The following is a 17,749-nucleotide window of genomic DNA, read 5'->3' on the forward strand; positions in this document are numbered from 1 at the left end:
TACCCTCGAGGTAGACCGCATACTATAGTAGCACCTTTTTTAATCTAGACAATTTAAATTTAACTTTAATAAAAAATCAAAAAAGAATATTAGAAATATATGAGTAAATATGAATAGTACATTCAAGAACAGTGGTGGGCCCAACGGACCCGAGTTACCCGGTTACGTAAGTAAAATGTATTGCCCGGATAAGGGTTACGAAATCTTGCTATATTTTATTTTTCTATTATTTCGTCGATTTCGTTTTCAGTTATTTTCTTATACTTACTCATTGTCATTATTTTTTGTATCACTGTGGTTCTTACACATAACTTTTTGTTTCAGAATTTTTTCTGCTAATATGTTATTTGTCAATGGCCTTATCAATGTGTGAGATAGTGCCAGTTTAGTTTTTTTTTTAGATTTTGCTCTTTTTGGCCCATGCTCTGCCATAATACAGTTTACATTTTTTAACATATATATTTTAATTTTCCATACTTTAGATAACAATGAACTTGTAATAAATAAAACTCTCCGCAGATCTATTTTCGAATAAACCGTTGATTTAAACCCTCAAAAATTACTAACAACTTCGTCTATGAACTCGGTTTTCGAAAGAAGTTGGTAAACGGAAACCAGGATGAAGGCAGACACAGACAGGATGCAGAGGGCTCTTTGCTGTTCTCGAGTCACAAGAATAGATCTCTGAGCTGAAGTTTTTTTCTTAGTTAATGGAATGAATTTTGTTGTTGGGCTGAGTATTTCTGACTGCATTCCACATTTTCTGATCTATATTTTAGTTAACGAGCAAGAAATAAGAAACATTGTATGTATGACATTTGCTGTTAGGTATTTTATTGTAATAGGTTCACACAAATAAAACATGAATAAGCAAACGTATTTTAAAAATGAACTTTTAATATAGAGCTACATAATTCTTTATACATTTTTATGTTTGAAGTGTAACGGGTAACGTGTTGCACATTTATGTAAAATGAAAAATACATGTACCAATGCATTTTAAATCCCACTGGTAGAAGCGAACGTGTAAATAAATAATTGAAATGTAAATGTGTTCATAATGGAAAATATTTCTATAAAAAATTTTATATCTCAAACATGTAATTCACGCAACCAAAGCCTTAGTGTAATCACTGAAGCATAAATTGGTTTTAACATTACATGCATATGCTTTTTCTATTATTTGTCAAATATTTAAAATTTGCTCTTTTATTTCTTTCCCAGGCAAAAACCCATGTTTTTGTCATTAAGAGTCGGAAGGAACAAGAAAGATTCTAGGCGGTAATAGATAAATTGATATAAGGTTGAATGCTCGAATAAATGAACTTTGAAAAAATTAAAGGCAAATATCGAGCACAATTTTAATAATCAAACCTTGCCCAAGTACTTTTGCTTTCTAAAGCATCATCAGGGGCATTTCGTCAAATTTGGGCTATCCTCGATATTTGCCTTTAATTTTTCCAAAGTTCATTTATTCGAGCATTCAACCTATATCAATTTATATATTACCGCCTAGAATCTTTCTTGTTCCTTCCGACTCTCAATGACAAAAACATGGGTTTTATGGGGTATATATATATATATATATATATATATATATATATATATATATATATATATATATATATATATATATATATATATATATATATATATCTTTCTTGCAGATTTCCCCAATATTTAAGAGTTTACTATATATATATATATATATATATATATATATATATATATATATATATATATATATATATATATATATAGTAAACTCTTAAATATTGGGGAAATCTGCAAGAAAGACTCTAATGAGTATCAATTGTTTCGCCGAACGTTTTCGCCAAAGAGAATTAATTTGGCTTCTTCAGGGCTGAAAGAGAATAAATTATAATTAGCTACCATATATTATATATTAAAACATTATTGATCTTACGGTAACTTAGAATTGTAGAGTTAGAATATAAAAAATTTTTGCTAGTAACAACATAATGGTGTTTTTTGTTAGTATGTGCAAAAAAAGTTTTTTTAAGGTTTGAAATGTATGGTAGCTTTGAACTTAACACGCAAAGGTATACCCAAGGTTAATCGAAAAACCCAATGTAACTACATTTAAAAGGAGGTAATTCTTTGAATTGTGGGCAATAACTAAATTTTTGATTTTTAGAAAGTTTAAAAGTGAGATTTTGTTTTAGCCAGAACGCAAGCGCTGACAAATTCAGTAGTTCTTATGAATCTTTATGTCGTTAAGGTTCATTGGTAAAAAACGAATGAAATTAAATCCCAGTATAGGAAAATATTATTTTGATTTTCTTTATTTAATTATATTCTATTGTTCATGCATTATTATATCTTATTGAGATGTATCTAAGAAAAACAAGGGAAAGTTATCTTTTTTAGTTAATGAAAATTAATTATAAAGGTAGGTTAGTTGTTAATGGATATATCAGTCAAGTTAGTTATCTGTGATATTGTATTGTTCTTGGTATCTGATTTAAGTAAGAAGTGGTATATATCGCTTAGATTCTTAATGTCACTCTTAACATTAATGGAGAAATCGTTAAGGAAAATATAAGACATTTCGATGAACTGTCTTTTAGATTTATTGTTCTCACGGTGGAGAATTGTAGTGTTCGTAGTCCATGAGATGACCAGTGGAATGGACATGTTTGGCTAATGCACAACGGTCAGGGTGAAGTCGAGAATCACTTTTGTGTAGTGTAATACGTGATTTCAATAATTGAGATGTTTGACCGATGTAGGAATTGTTGCAAGAGAGACATGGAATGTTGTAGACAATGTTACCAAGCCTATCTATGGGAGTCTTATCTTTTATCTTAGAAAAAAGATTAATAATTGTTAGGGATGATCTACAAGCCACATTAAGTTGTACGAACACTACAATTCTCCACCGTGAGAACAATAAATCTAAAAGAGAGTTCATCGAAATATCTTGTATTTTCCTTAACGATTTCTCCATTAATGTTAAGAGTGACATTAATAATCTAAGCCATATATACCACTTCTTACTTAAATCAGATACCAAGAACAATACAACATCACAGATAACTAACTTGACTGATATATCCATTAACAACTAACCTACCTTTATAATTAATTTTCATTAACTAAAAAAGATAACTTTCCCTTGCTTTTCTTAGATACATCTCAATAAGATATAATAATGCATGAACAATCGAATATAATTAAATAAAGAAAATTAAAATAATATTTTCCTATACTGGGATTTAATTTCATTCGTTTTTGACCAATGAACCTTAACGACATAAAGATTCATAAGAACTACTGAATTTGTCAGCGCTTGCGTTCTGGCTAAAACAGAACCTCACTTTTAAACTTTCTAAAAATCAAAAATTTAGTTATTGCCGACAATTCAAAGAATTACCTCCTTTTAAATGTAGTTACATTGGGTTTTTCGATTAACCTTGGGTATACCTTTGCGTGTTAAGTTCAAAGCTACCATACATTTAAAACCTTAAAAAAAACTTTTTTTGCACATAGTAACAAAAAACACCACTATGTTACTAGCAAAGTTTTTTAATATTCTAACTCTACAATTCTAAGTTACGGTAAGATCAATAATGTTTTAATAGATAATATATGGTAGCTAATTATAATTTATTCTCTTTCAGCCCTGAAGAAGCCAAATTAATTCTCTTTGGCGAAAACGTTCGGCGAAACAATTGATACTCATTAGAGTCTTTCTTGCAGATTTCCCCAATATTTAAGAGTTTACTATTTAACTTATCTGCAAAGATTAAATTTCTTTTCTTTTCTTTATATATATATATATATATATATATATATATATATATATATTCTATACATAGCAATTGAAGTTTATATCTCGCTGCCAATATTTACCGACAATTTTTGTCTTTTTTGTGTTGTTTAGTTACAAACTGTAAAATTTTATTCTATTTATTTGACTCTAACATTATTTTCTCTTATTTAAATCGGTTTTTGTTAAATAAATAATGTAAAAATTAATTGTATCCTTTTGTTTAAAAGTCTGGGTGAAAACTTTTAAATCTATGTGTACAAAATATCCAATTATTCTTTATTTCACATATTTTATAAGATAAACTTATTGACGCATGGAATCCAATCAGTGAATTAGTTTTTCTCTCATTTATCTATATATGTCCATAAATAACATTTCAGCACGTAAATTTATGCCTGGATTATGAACGAAATATGTGGCATTTGATTGACAATCGTTATTAAGCTCCAGTAGGTCGGTAATAACAAACCCGCCGTTTCAAATTGTCGGTAAACGTAATAACCTGCAAATGAATAAATGACAAGCTGGCATTTTACCTGAAAGGGGGTAAAATCATGTATTATGTATATCTCAATAACTACGGGAGGACTGAGTAAAAATTGGGTATTCATGTTTTTATTTTAAACATATTGATATGGGTGTGCTATAGATAATAATGATTGAGCGAAAACAGTACAAGAAATAAATTTTAAACAATAAAGTGCTAATGGATTTCGTTAATAATTAAATAAATTTAAATTAGACAGGCATATAATGGGTTTTATGTATCCATTTAAATTGGGTTATTAAATATGTTATATCTAAAGGTCCAAAATAGTTGGTGAAAAAATTTCAAATGACTACCCCACACCATTACTATTAGAATAATATAAATGGACTCCACTCATCCATCAAAGGATACTTATTTACGTGATATGCTTTCGTAATCGTTTAACGAATTACTGTTTTAATGATGAGGGACTACGGTAATAAAAAGATCTTATAGTGAATTAGTCAACTTGTGGAACGATACTTTCCCAATCCATTCTCCTATCCATAAGGGCCACGGTACATCATCATCATTTTGGCTTTACAACCCTGTGTGGGTCCTAGCCTCCCCAAGAATTTTTGTCCAGTCGTCCCTATCCATCGCCTTCCTCCGCCAAGCACGTATTTCCATATTTCTCATATCTTGGTCTATGTTATCTAGGAATCTTGTTCTGAGTCTTCCTTTTCTTCTTTGGCCAATAGGTCTATCAAGGAGCGTTTTTCTAGCTGGGTCGGTTTGCTCCATCCGCATTACATGGCCTACCCACCTCAGACGTCCTATCTTTATGTGTTTTACGATATCTGGTTCCTGGTATATCCTATAGAGTTCGAAGTTGTATCGTCTTCTCCAGACACCATTTTCATTTACCGCTCCATAGATGCGCCTTAGTATTTTTCTTTCGAAACATCCTAACATGTTTTCATTGCTTTTTGTTAAAGTCCTGGTTTCTGAACCATATGTTAGGACTGGGCGTATTATTGTTTTGTAGAGTTTTACTTTTGTATTTCTTGATATAACTGTAGATTTAAAAAGGAGATTAAGCCCAAAATAGCATCTATTAGCCGTGCAAATTCTGCGGTTTATCTCTGCGGTAGTGTCATTTTCAGTATTGACGAGCGTTCCCAGGTATACAAATTCGTTAACTGCTTCGATGACGACATTTTCTATAACAAGTGGCCGTAGTGTTTGTGATTGCGTACCTATTTTCATGTATTTTGTTTTGTTGGTGTTTATTATTAAACCCATTTTTGTAGCCGCTTCCTTTAATGCTACGTACGCCTCTCGTGCTGCGTTTTCCGTTCTCCCAACAATATTGATATCATCAGGGCCACGGTACACAAAAATGTAAAATGCTTTGGGGAGACTGGACGGGTAAAAGATGGCATTCAAATATATAAATTACAGTGAAACTTCAGATTTAATGCAAAGTTTTTATAAAGATCCTGATGTACAGGTAGTATATATGGCAGTACATCCAACATGGCGTTCTTTTTTGCAGCTGTACCACTCCTTCTTGTTGGATAAAGTGATTCTTGTGTTATGTGCTCAATTACGTTAATGCTCAAACACACATGTTGGCTAAGATGTTGACGATACATTCGTCATTTGGCCCCATGACGGAATGCTTTGGTGTCTTTTTAAACCCATCTGAATGGTATACATCCTAGTATTAAGTTCGCGATGGAGGTGGAAACTGATTTATCCCTACTGTTTCTCGATGTTATCATAAAGAAAATCCAATCTCAAGGTTTTCGTCACTTTGTTTATCGAAAACCCACCCATACCAATCGTTACTTGCCTGCCAACATTTATCATCCCCCTTCACAAATTAATTAAGTCATTAACATGCTTGTTTCCAGATCAACACGATCCTTTGCGATGATGCAGATAGACTCTCTGAGCTCTGTAGTTTAAAACAAGCCCTCATCCAAAACGGTTACCGCAAAAATCACATCAATAGGAGCATCCACAGACATAAATCTTCCACTATATCTCAACTCAAACACTTAGACCATCATCATATGAAAGCTTTTCTTCCTTACATCAAAGTTATCACAATCTTTTTCTATATACAGGATTCGTTTTGTTTAAAATTTATTTTGAAATATTTTTCTTACATAAAGTTCTTACAGAACTTTGGCTCCTAGGCTATATATTTGGCCATTTAATTTAAAAAAGCGATAGTAGCTTTGACTAAAAGGTCTTTTACACATTTCGTATAGATCAGAGAGGACAGAAAACGATGCATTATTAAACCGTTTTCGTTCATGGCCACCAAAGTAGGTGGCACCTCTGTACGCTAATCACTGCAGTGATCGATCAAGTTTTAGGACTCATTCGTTAGACTTTCCGAATTTGAATTTGTATTAGTCTTATTGATACCGATTCGGGCACGTAAAGTTTAACGAATTTGCCCTCCTAGGCCATATATTTTTAATGCTACTAAAATTTCAATTCACGTATTTCAAATTTTTTTCCGTAATTAGGTTTTAATTACGCGTTTTATACTTTTATATTCGGACAAGAGTTGTTTATAAACATTTGGATAAAATCTCAAAATCTTCGAAGAAAAACACTTTAGTCTCTCTTCAAATAAAATAAACACAATGTAAGTGTCATAAAACGAAGTTCAAATTGCCTTGGGTGAATTGCATTTGAATTGTGTCTCATAAATAAGCACAATAAGTGTCTGTTTATATTTTTGCCAAATGATTCTAAGTGTATCCAATCGCTTGCTAAATAGAAGTTGTCGTGAGAAATCATAGTTTTCAAAAGTCTTAATTATTTTTTTTTATAAAAACCTTAATTTGGCCGTAGGTTAATAAAACGTTTTATCAAAGTAAATTTCAAAGAAATATTTTTGTTAAAATAGTCATATTCTTTAAACTGGTATTGATTATTTTTTTATTGCTTTGCACTTAGGCAAAATGAAAAAAATGAATAGCAGCACATTAGTCTACATTTTATTGCCAAATTAAGCGGTTATGATCCACAAACAAATATAAGAAGCACCTAAACATATTAGCAAAAACATAGTATTCCTAAATATTAATTTTGTCAACAACACAAAACTAATCTTCTTCCGAATCTTCGCTGAAATGAAGTTCTGGGAGATTATGTCTCAGTTTCATTTGCCTTCATAGAATTAAAAAAGTTATGATAACTTTTTGGTATAGTCATGTCATGACACATTTTTTGTAAGCGTAATATTTTGCGGCTGAAATGCACAATTCACTGTTATAAGCAAGTTGTAATTCCATAATATCTTTATATTGTAGTAGTTTGACCCGAAATTCCTGAAGTCGAAGAAATTTTGGAAGTTAAAGTTTCTTATCTCAAACGGCCTTGGCTTATCTCAAGCACCTCTTATTATTTGAGCCCAACCTTCAGATGTGTATACTGGGACATATTTCGATTTTTGTTCAATCTTAGAATGAATTGAGTCACATTCCATTTCGGTATAACCAGATTTAAAAAATGTATCATTAATTTCCAAGAAACTAGGGTGAATTGAGAGCAACTTTATGCACATTCCAGCGAAATAACCATTTTTTTGTTGTCCGCCACACCCATCAGACATCATCCTAACTTCTGTTATATTTGGATGTTATAAAACATAGTTATAAATGCAAGACGATATCTCATTTGAGCCCCTTTTTCCTTGTGATTCGTCCCAAAAATAACAAACTTCATCTTGGTTTCCCAGATTGTAAATTGTTAAATTGTAAACTGCGAGTTTACGCAAATAAAATATTTGACCAGCAGGGCCGTTTGGAACCAATAAAACTGCTTCAAGGTCAAAGTTAAATGACAAGGTAATACATATTGTATTATGTTCAACTCATAAAAGTGTCAGTGTCAAAAATTTGCAATGACAGACTCACAACTGTGCCACATTCATAAATCGCCAAAAAAACGCTATCACGCCAAAACCACGAAAGTGACACATTCGCGATAAACACGTTGCGACCAAAAGAGGCAGACTGACATTAGTGAAATCGAATGCGTGTCTCCCCCACCTATTATTATTCTTGCATGTTTGTGATTATGGCATTGCATAGTTGTGTTCAGGATTGTTTTAGTGGTGCACATAAGTCAAAAACGCAGATTTTGCACATTCGCAGTTTTGGCATTGTACCGACGATATGATCCATTGTTGGAAATCATTTGCCACAATAAAAGCCAATTAGGAGAAAGTGCTTTGGATAGTCACTAAATAACCTGAACTAAGACTACTTGTACAGTGTGCAATATGCCTCTATGTAAAAATTATTTTTTACCACATCATTCATAAGAAGTAGTTTTTTGTGTAATATATGTACATTTTTTATTAATTTTGTAATGTATACGTTTTTTCTTTATTGGCGGGTTTAGTTTTATCCACCATTTAACACTAATGGGAAGTATGTGACCCATGTCGTTTCTATGGATACTACAACACGCAAAATGTAAACAATTAAATCCCTTTGTTAGGTCTCCAGATATCAAAAATATGATAAAAAGTCATTTTAAATAATTTTATTTCACTACAATGGTAGGGTTAAAAATAGCTTAATACCAGAAATAATAGAAATGTAATCTAGTATTGAGATTACCGTAAAATAAACTTACCCTGAAAATCTCCGCTGTGGTACATGGAGCACTGGAGTCTGCGTCAACTTCAGCACTTTGACAATTCTGAAAATAAAATTTTGCATTTAAATATATTTTAATATAATGATAATATAATTCTGTTTTTTCATCATATCCAATACATATATATAAAGGAAAAGAATTTAAGTAGTTAATCTAGATTATCTAAGGCAAGCATGTGGTATATCCACAAATAATCATATAGGAAATTAAGATATTAAGTGAAAGTTGAATATATACCATATCATAATCATACTATGGTGAAATACTGGGTCGACTAAATCTGGAGTAGGCATTCTGTCCTTTTAGCAAGTTTTGCTATCTTAGAATCCCATCCTTGGGATACGGAGAGTCAGAATACACGCATAACTCGTTTCTTACATCTTTATTGATGACAGAATATTTAAAACTTACAATTAATGATTTATATAGTATCTTATTGACAATGTTATCCGAATTACTTAAACCCATGGTGATATCATTGACTACGTATAACCAAGATTACATCTGTACCTGCTGAATCTACAAGGTTAAACTTGAAGTTTAGCGAAAGTATTTTGAAACAAGACACGCATGTAACCAATACGTGTGCTTTAGTTTTCTATTAAAAAACAATTATTTATTGCAATAGAATATTTTTTATGCTTATATTTTTGGATCGCTTCCACATCTCTAGTATAAGGAATAGACGTGTGTAAATTCTGCTCCATAATAATTTTAATTTTTGGTTATTGTGAGTCTATAATTTTGCTGATTTTACGTGCAGTGTGTAATAGAAGAATAAAAGTGGTAATGGTAATTATAGCAAAGACGTTGGAATAGAGGTAAGTGCATAACCTCTATAAATTTAGGAAGGCGAAGGAAATTTTATTTACTCTCAACACAAAAAACTAAAAACAAAACCGGCCCAGGTAATTAACGCTAATATATTAGTTTTAAAAACAAGAGGTGGGCGTTGCTACATCAGACTGTTCCAAAGTAACTGACAATTATTTTAATTGAAAATAAATTTATCGAGGAAGAAAACGTGAAAATAAATTACTACAAGCTACAGCTTGAGAGAACCATCTTCCTTCGACGCGTTGAGTGGGGAGGTTGACTCTATCGCGAGTAGTAGCAGTAGACATATGGATTCAGATGATAATACATCCGATAACAATCGGAAAATAAATAGAGAAGAAGAGGGACTGTTATTTGGTCCCAGTAAAAAAGTACAAAGAAGCCCAGTTAAAAGTCACAGAGATGAAAACAAAATAGATCAAATACTAAATATGATAAAAAATTTAACAATAGAGTTACAAGAATTAAAAACTGATATAAAAGAAGTAAAAACGGAACAAAAACAATAGAGAGAAATGAGGAAAAAATCAAAAAGGATCTGAATGATACAAAAGGACGCCTTGAAAGGCTGGATAGAATAAGAAAAAAAAATAATGTGATAATACAGGGAATGACAATAGAAACTTTAGATAGAAGAACAATAAAAGAAGTGATAGGAAATTTTATGGCAAAAGAGGTTTTCGGTTTTCTTTTTATTTATTTCTAGACCCCATATATCATACTCTTCAATTAATTTTCGTGCCATATAGTTTAAATCGTCATAATCTTGAGTCATTATTACTTGATCGTCCACAAAGTTGAGCGTATATACCATAGTGTTGGTGAGCGGTATCCCCATTCTCCTGCATTTCTGTTTCCATCTTTTTAAAGAACTTTCGAGATATATTTTAAATAACGTGGGGGACTCCTTGCTTTAATCCTTTTGATGTTATAAATTCTGTTGTTATTTGTGTCCCTGCTTTTATTTTTATTATTGGTTGGTTGTATAGCATTTTGACGGCTTTTATTAATTCTATTTTAATATTCGTGCTTCCCATTGATTGCCACAGCTTCTTCAGTGGAACCCTGTCGTAGGCTTTCCGTAGGTCGACGAACAACATATGAGTCCCTTGATTCCGTGCCATCTTTTTTTCTACTATCTCGGTTAAGGAGAAAATGTGGTTAATAGTGGATCGACCTTCATAATCTAAGTATTCTCTCTCGATTCGGTTCTTTAAAACCTTTCCATATATTCGACTTATAGATAGGGGAAACAGCTATTCCTCGGGAATTTTTACAATTATTTTTATCACCCTTTTTATGTATATGTAGTACTGAGGTGTGATATCTTCCATTCTCCAGGGATTTCGCTTGTGTATATACTGTTATACTTAAAACATAATTATTATTTTGTATAAAACGATTCGGGATGACCATTCTAATCAAATGACCATTATTGTCAAATCTTACATCGCCAGACAAACTATCTTTGGAGGGACGTCCACAAACCGAGTGAGCAGCCACTTCAGTGTTTAATATTTCAACACAACGCAACTTTCAAATTTCATAAGTGATACTGCTAGAAGTGTTCGAAATTGTAATTTTAACATTTTACTATCATTTTTCCATCAATATTGTAAATCTTTTAGCTATTTACGACTGTGTTATCAATAAGATTCATAAAGAGAGGTCATCGCCATTTCTTTTCTCTTATTCTGATTCGGTACAAGAGGTAGTAATGTGCAGATATTTGTTATAACAGCATAATTATCATTCCATCGCACGAGTAAAACTTACACAGACACAGTATCAAATGCAGACTCGAATTTTCTCCGTGTCGTTTTTTTGAACTTTTTGTTATACTGTAATGGACACTTTTCAGTGCGGCTTTCTTTTATATTACCTGTGGTAAAGAAACCTAGATCCTGCAGAGTGGCAAAAAGATCATAACAAGAAAAGAAATTGTCAAAAAAGACTTGAGGCTCTTGGGGTTTGTAGACGACAAACGTTGTTTGTCAACGGGTTTGGGGGTTTGTCAACTACAGAAAGTAACTCTAAAACTACCTTCGTTCCCAAACTATTACCTGAATCAAAATTATTATGTTGTTTTCCTCCATATGGTATGAATTTGTATAAATATCCTGTATGTGAACAAAGACACCATAATTTAAATCCAATTTACAGGCTTTCCCCGAATGAACATCTTTCATGAATGACGTCCAAAATATGGTACTATTTCCTCGTATTTTGAAAGGTTATGTTCGAATATACCAAATTGTAATAATTTTATATTCATTATATGAAAGATAGGAGTAAGTTTAGCAAATTTATTATCTTCGTCTAATTAAGTATTATCAGACAAATGAATATTTTGTTTGATTGATCGAAATTTATTTCTAGCCATGATTTCCCTCACAATGGCTACTTCCTTATCTTCATCTTTCGACTTATATATGTCACATTGTGGTAAAGTATGATAACCCGATAATATGCAGATACTGATAAAGCGTTTCAGTTCAGTTTTATTCATATCGAATTTGTGACGATCGTTTTGTGCTGCATAAGTATTTGAAAACTGTATATTCTGGCTTGTGACTTCATCATCAAAAAAATTCTTATTACTTTCAGGATGAGTCGAAAATGCTGGCGTGGTGTTTGTTTTCAATTTTGGTAAAATTTTCGATTTATTTTGATTGGGTTTTCACATTTTATTGCGAATTTTACTGAGTGGGATATCATCTTCTTCAGAATCACTTGCTGTCGGAACGTAAATTGCATATGTTCCAGCAGTTGCTATATCAATATTATCTTCTTGAATGAGGTTATGATCTAGGTCTTCGTCATCAGTAATTTCATAAACATTAGGAGGGATATATGTAACTTCTACTTCATCTGCATTCTCTATATCTGAATCTTTTTCAAGACATGCAATTAATTCCTTAGTAGTCAAAGGTCGTGTTCGATCATACATCTCCTGTGCAGTCAAAGGTCTGAATGGTCGCTTCTGATTCTGGCCCAACGACATTCCAGAAATGCTTGATTGACTCGTATTGACTGTGATAAAAAAACGAATTTCAGGCTAGACAGATAATTTTGAAAAAAAAACTCACCTTTAGATCACTTTGAATCTTCCCTTATGTGCAACAAACAAATATTTTAGTTCTTATTTATGTAATATAAACCACCTCAAAGGTTACGAAAATCTTTTACACGTGCTTACAATTACAGTGCAGATGTAACTGACAAACCGACGGTTGATGTCGCGATTTGCATCAATCGTCACTGATGCCGTTATGCGCCAAGGGTGCGTACGCGCACCCTCAATATTTAAATCAAAATTGGGAAATTCCAGGCCAAGTTTCATCCTAGTTTGCAATTTAGAATTAGGTGTAATAGTATTTGAAAGCTATATTAACATAACATATGTCCTCGTTGGGTCAAAAAGTTGAATAAAAAGTTATTGTCTTCATAATGTTGTCAAACAACTGAAAAATCGTGTTTGTTTCACAAATTGTAAAACAGTTTTTTTTATCTAAAATCAAGTACATATGGTTATAAAAATAAAACAAACATGCTAGAATATTTGTGAAATCATTGTCAGAGTACTAGATATTTTAGCAGTATGTAAAAAAAAATAAACATGAAAAGAGGGCGTAGACGCACTTTTGGCTGTTAATGGGTTAATATGAAAGTGCTTATATAGACAAATACGATGATATTGTAAGTTTTTACAACCCTTTGGCAGCAGAGAATACTTTTCGACAGACATATAAACAAATGTAAAGAACAATATAATATGTTTTTTCAGAAAAGTTAATTGTTTCATAATAGTTCTGTTGTCGAATCAGACGAAAAAATTCAGTAGACCATATTATTAATTATTTATTTTAAAAGTGATGAATATGTTTAATCATTTTTAGCAACCTTGCTCAATTTTATATAATATAAATATCAGAACAATCGACATGCAAATTAATGTTCAAAATATTACCTCAATATTTTGATTAGTAGTCCTTTTAATAATTGGATACTGTTTATAAATCGCCCTTTATTTATATAAAGTATTGGGTTTAAAATGGGATTTTATATATGGTATTAAATTCATATCAAAATAATTTACTAAAATATTATTTAGATTAGAAATTTTACCAATATTATTTATATGATTATTTCATTAAATTTTAACAATAATGTTTTTTGTTTTAAATTTCAAATTAGAATTAATAATGGTTAAACCCCGGCCAGTTTGATCATAATTTAGAAAGTTATAAATAATTCTGAACAAATGTCATCGATCCGAGTTTTAGTTTTTTTTTTATTCTAGTTTAGTAAGAAGGTATAAAGAGGAAACTAAATATTTCAAGGATATAAGTATTTCTTTCTCAGGACATCGTAATAACCAGATAAAAGGATAAAAAAATATTGCTTGTGTAAAATTTATTCTAACTGTTTATAAGTTAAAAATAATAGACCAAGGCTGAAGCATTTGAAAATGGTAAAAAGTGAAATAAATAGTAACAGGATGAAATCCATTGTAAAAGGAAGAAAACATGACACAAATTAAAGGAAAAACAATTTACGGGGGATCTAAAGTAGGGAAGTGAATGAGTGTTAGTTTTTAATAGTAAAAAAACGATTTATCATGATTTCCAGCAAAAAGTCTTGTAGAAAAAGTTAAATAGTAAAGTTCTAAGTAATAAAATGGTTTCCAACTTTTGTATTTAGGTACAGTTTTAAGATTCTGTGCTCAAACGTTGTTGTGATAACATCTATTGCAGAAAAACTCAAGTTATTTATAGATAATAAGGCTATTACTCGCAGTCCAGTTGTGGCCTTTGTACGAGGAAGTTGTTTTGTCGTTCGAAGCTCATTAACGTTAGCTCTATATAAACTGAAAAATTTTTTGAAAAACAATTTGTGACTAAGAAAAATATAAAAGTTCAGTGTATTTGAATTTATTTTATCCCCATTGGGGGTTACTGTTTGGATACGATAAGTGTTAATAAGTGTAAGATAGATTCAAAGTGTTAAAGTGTTAAGTTATTAAAATCTTGATATGGATTATGCGGGGAGATCACCAGACAAACCTCCAGATATTAGCCGGATGAAGGAAGATGTTAATATAGAAAAAATAAAATCCAATATAAACAACACCTGGGACGGTAACTCAAAAAACAACGGAAAAACTGTAAGTAGTAAAACTTCTAATAATTCTACAGAAAATTAATGTAAGAGAACAATTTCTATATCAGAGCAGTGATACAGGTCCTTTTCATGTATATATAGAAAATAATACTCCTGATTTTAAAGGTAAGATAAATGCCATCAAAATCGGTGATATTATACTATCAAATTTAGATAACAAAATTACTAGTATTGATTCAATCGGCAAGAATAGAATCAGAATTAAATTTAAAGACTATCAGTCGGCCAATTTTTTAATCAATCAAAAAACTAGCTCATTATTTACAAAGAACAATTTTGATGTTTACATTCCGAAGTTTATACTACATACTAATAGACAGGGTATAATTAGAGATATAGATACTGAATTTTCTAAGGAATACATCAAAAATCAAATTAAACAATACGATATACACTGTAAGTTTGAAGTAGCTTTAGTTAGAAGAATAAATAAAGAGGTAGAAAAACATATCGAAGATAAAACAGTAATAGACAAGGTTCCAACCAAATCATGTATTGTAAATTTTAAAGCACAAACTCTTCCAAAATATATCATAATTAATAAAGTAATTAAAGAAGTCAAACCCTATGTTCAAAAAGTTTAATTATGTTTCTCTTGCCTTCGTTTTGGACATCTTGGATCTCAATGCAAAGCACGTCCCAGGTGCAATAAATGTCATGATTTTCATAACACAAAAGATTGTACAGTAAATATATATACTCCTACCTGTTTCAGCTGTCCAGTTAATCATTTTACGACACACCTAAGTGCATGCCCTGAGTTCTCTAGGCAAAAACAAATTAAGATTACAATGTCATCATTAAATTTAAATTTCTTTGATGCCTGTAAACAAATACCGAAAAAATCATATGCCACTATCGCCGCCAGACATAATAGTTCTTCCTTGACAACCAACTCTAATACCAATGATCAGTCCCATCAAGTAACTCCAAATCAAACTGGTTCGTTCGCAAAAAAGTTCTCTTCACAAATGTTTTATACCAGCAGTAGTCTAGAAAAATCAAATTTAAAACGACAACGTCCAAGTACTCCTGATCCTTTGGAATCAGCTAGAAAAGAAATAATTTCCCCAATAAATATCCCTAGACAAAAAGGTGGTATTTATAATACCTCTAAATATACAGAGAATAGAAATACAACAAATTTGCAGACACAAGGAGTATCATATCAGATTTAAATAATGTAATTTTAGAATTGATTCTTAATATAATTAGTTCATTAAAACTCACTGAAAATTTAGACTCATCAAAAACAGAGATTATACAACAAATTAATAATTACGTCCGTGACCATATTTAGTGGAATGTTTGTAAATAGCGACACCACATCTAACGAAATTAAAACGTAATCTATGACGGTCCCGTCCATGATTCTAATAACAAATCAATCAAATATAAAAAACTTCCCTTTATTAATGGTCTAACTCATTCTGTCATATCCATATTCAAAAATGTTCCTAATATTAGTATGGCTAAATATAATACCATGAACAGCAAACAACTATTTTCAAAAATCAAAGACCCAGTACCAACCTTATATAAAAGTAATGTCGTTTATGAAATAACGTGTTTAGGATGTCAAAATAGCTATATTGGTCAAACATCACAATGGCTAAAACAACGCATCACACAACATAAAAGTGATTGCCGCTTAAGAAAAAATACTTGCGCAGTGGTTGAACACTATGAAAACACTGGTCATATGCTAGACTATAAGAAAGCTCACATTTTGGCACAGTCTGATAACTACAAAAGTAGATTATTTCTTGAAATGTATTACATTAATAAAAATAAAAACACTTTAAATTATAAAACGGACACTGGACAGTTAAGTAACATATATTGTAACATATTGAACAACATTTATAAATATTAAAAATAGCCAACATTCATTTTAATAACAACTAACCTTAATAATTCATCAAATAAATACTATTTTTCTAACTTTTCTTTTATTGTTATTTTTATTTTTACATTTGAAATAATTTTAATTTTTTATCGTATAGCTGTAACGAACGTGCTTAAGACAATTTAATCTTGACATTCAATATTTCAAATACTTCAATGTCAGTTTTTATTTGCAAAATCTTTTAAATTCTGTAAGTGTTTTAAAATGTATTTGTACGCCATTTTTTGTAATGTTCAAATTGTTTTTAGTTTACTCCTGAGGAAGTTTTTAAATAAATAGCGAAATATTAAGTAATTTAGAAAAAAGAAAGATTTTTACTATAGACCACTATACCCGATAATTTTAACTTATTTATATATATATATATATATATATATATATATATATATATATATATATATATATATATATGTATATGTATATATATATATATATATATATATATATATATATATATATATATATATATATATATATATATATATATATATATAATAAAAATATTGTTTCGTGATACAACTGTCAATTTGTCTGACACAAAATTTAATTGTTGTTTATATGTTGTGTATATAAGTACACATTTGAACCTTCTTGAGATATTTACAAGTTTTAATTTATAATTTAACATGCCTAACGAGGCTCAAAACAAATCTGAACAGAATGGAAAAATAATAATAATATTAATAAATATTAAATATATTTACAAAAGGAACATTTTTATTTTCGAGAAAGAAAGAGAGAAAATATATCTTCTGTCCCTCTTTTACCTATATCTTACATATGTAATGATTTTGCCGATTCACTCCCGTACAAATTTTCAACGTCGAACGTACTCCTAGAAGTATAACTTCAGAAAAAT

The 17,749-nt window shown here is 30.6% G+C and overlaps 1 protein-coding gene across 1 annotated transcript in view; it reads right to left on the minus strand.

Moving 5' to 3' along the window:
- The window catches only part of LOC140433654 (uncharacterized), a 549,811-nt gene that overhangs the window by 336,790 nt on the left and 195,272 nt on the right, over window positions 1–17,749 (minus strand). Inside the window, exon 3 of the mRNA XM_072521634.1 lies at window positions 8,937–9,002. Within this exon, the coding sequence (XP_072377735.1) occupies window positions 8,937–9,002 (66 nt within the window). The remainder of the gene's footprint in view (window positions 1–8,936; window positions 9,003–17,749) is intronic.

The sequence above is a fragment of the Diabrotica undecimpunctata genome, chromosome 2, assembly GCF_040954645.1.
Source record: "Diabrotica undecimpunctata isolate CICGRU chromosome 2, icDiaUnde3, whole genome shotgun sequence".
Lineage (NCBI taxonomy): Eukaryota > Metazoa > Arthropoda > Insecta > Coleoptera > Chrysomelidae > Diabrotica > Diabrotica undecimpunctata.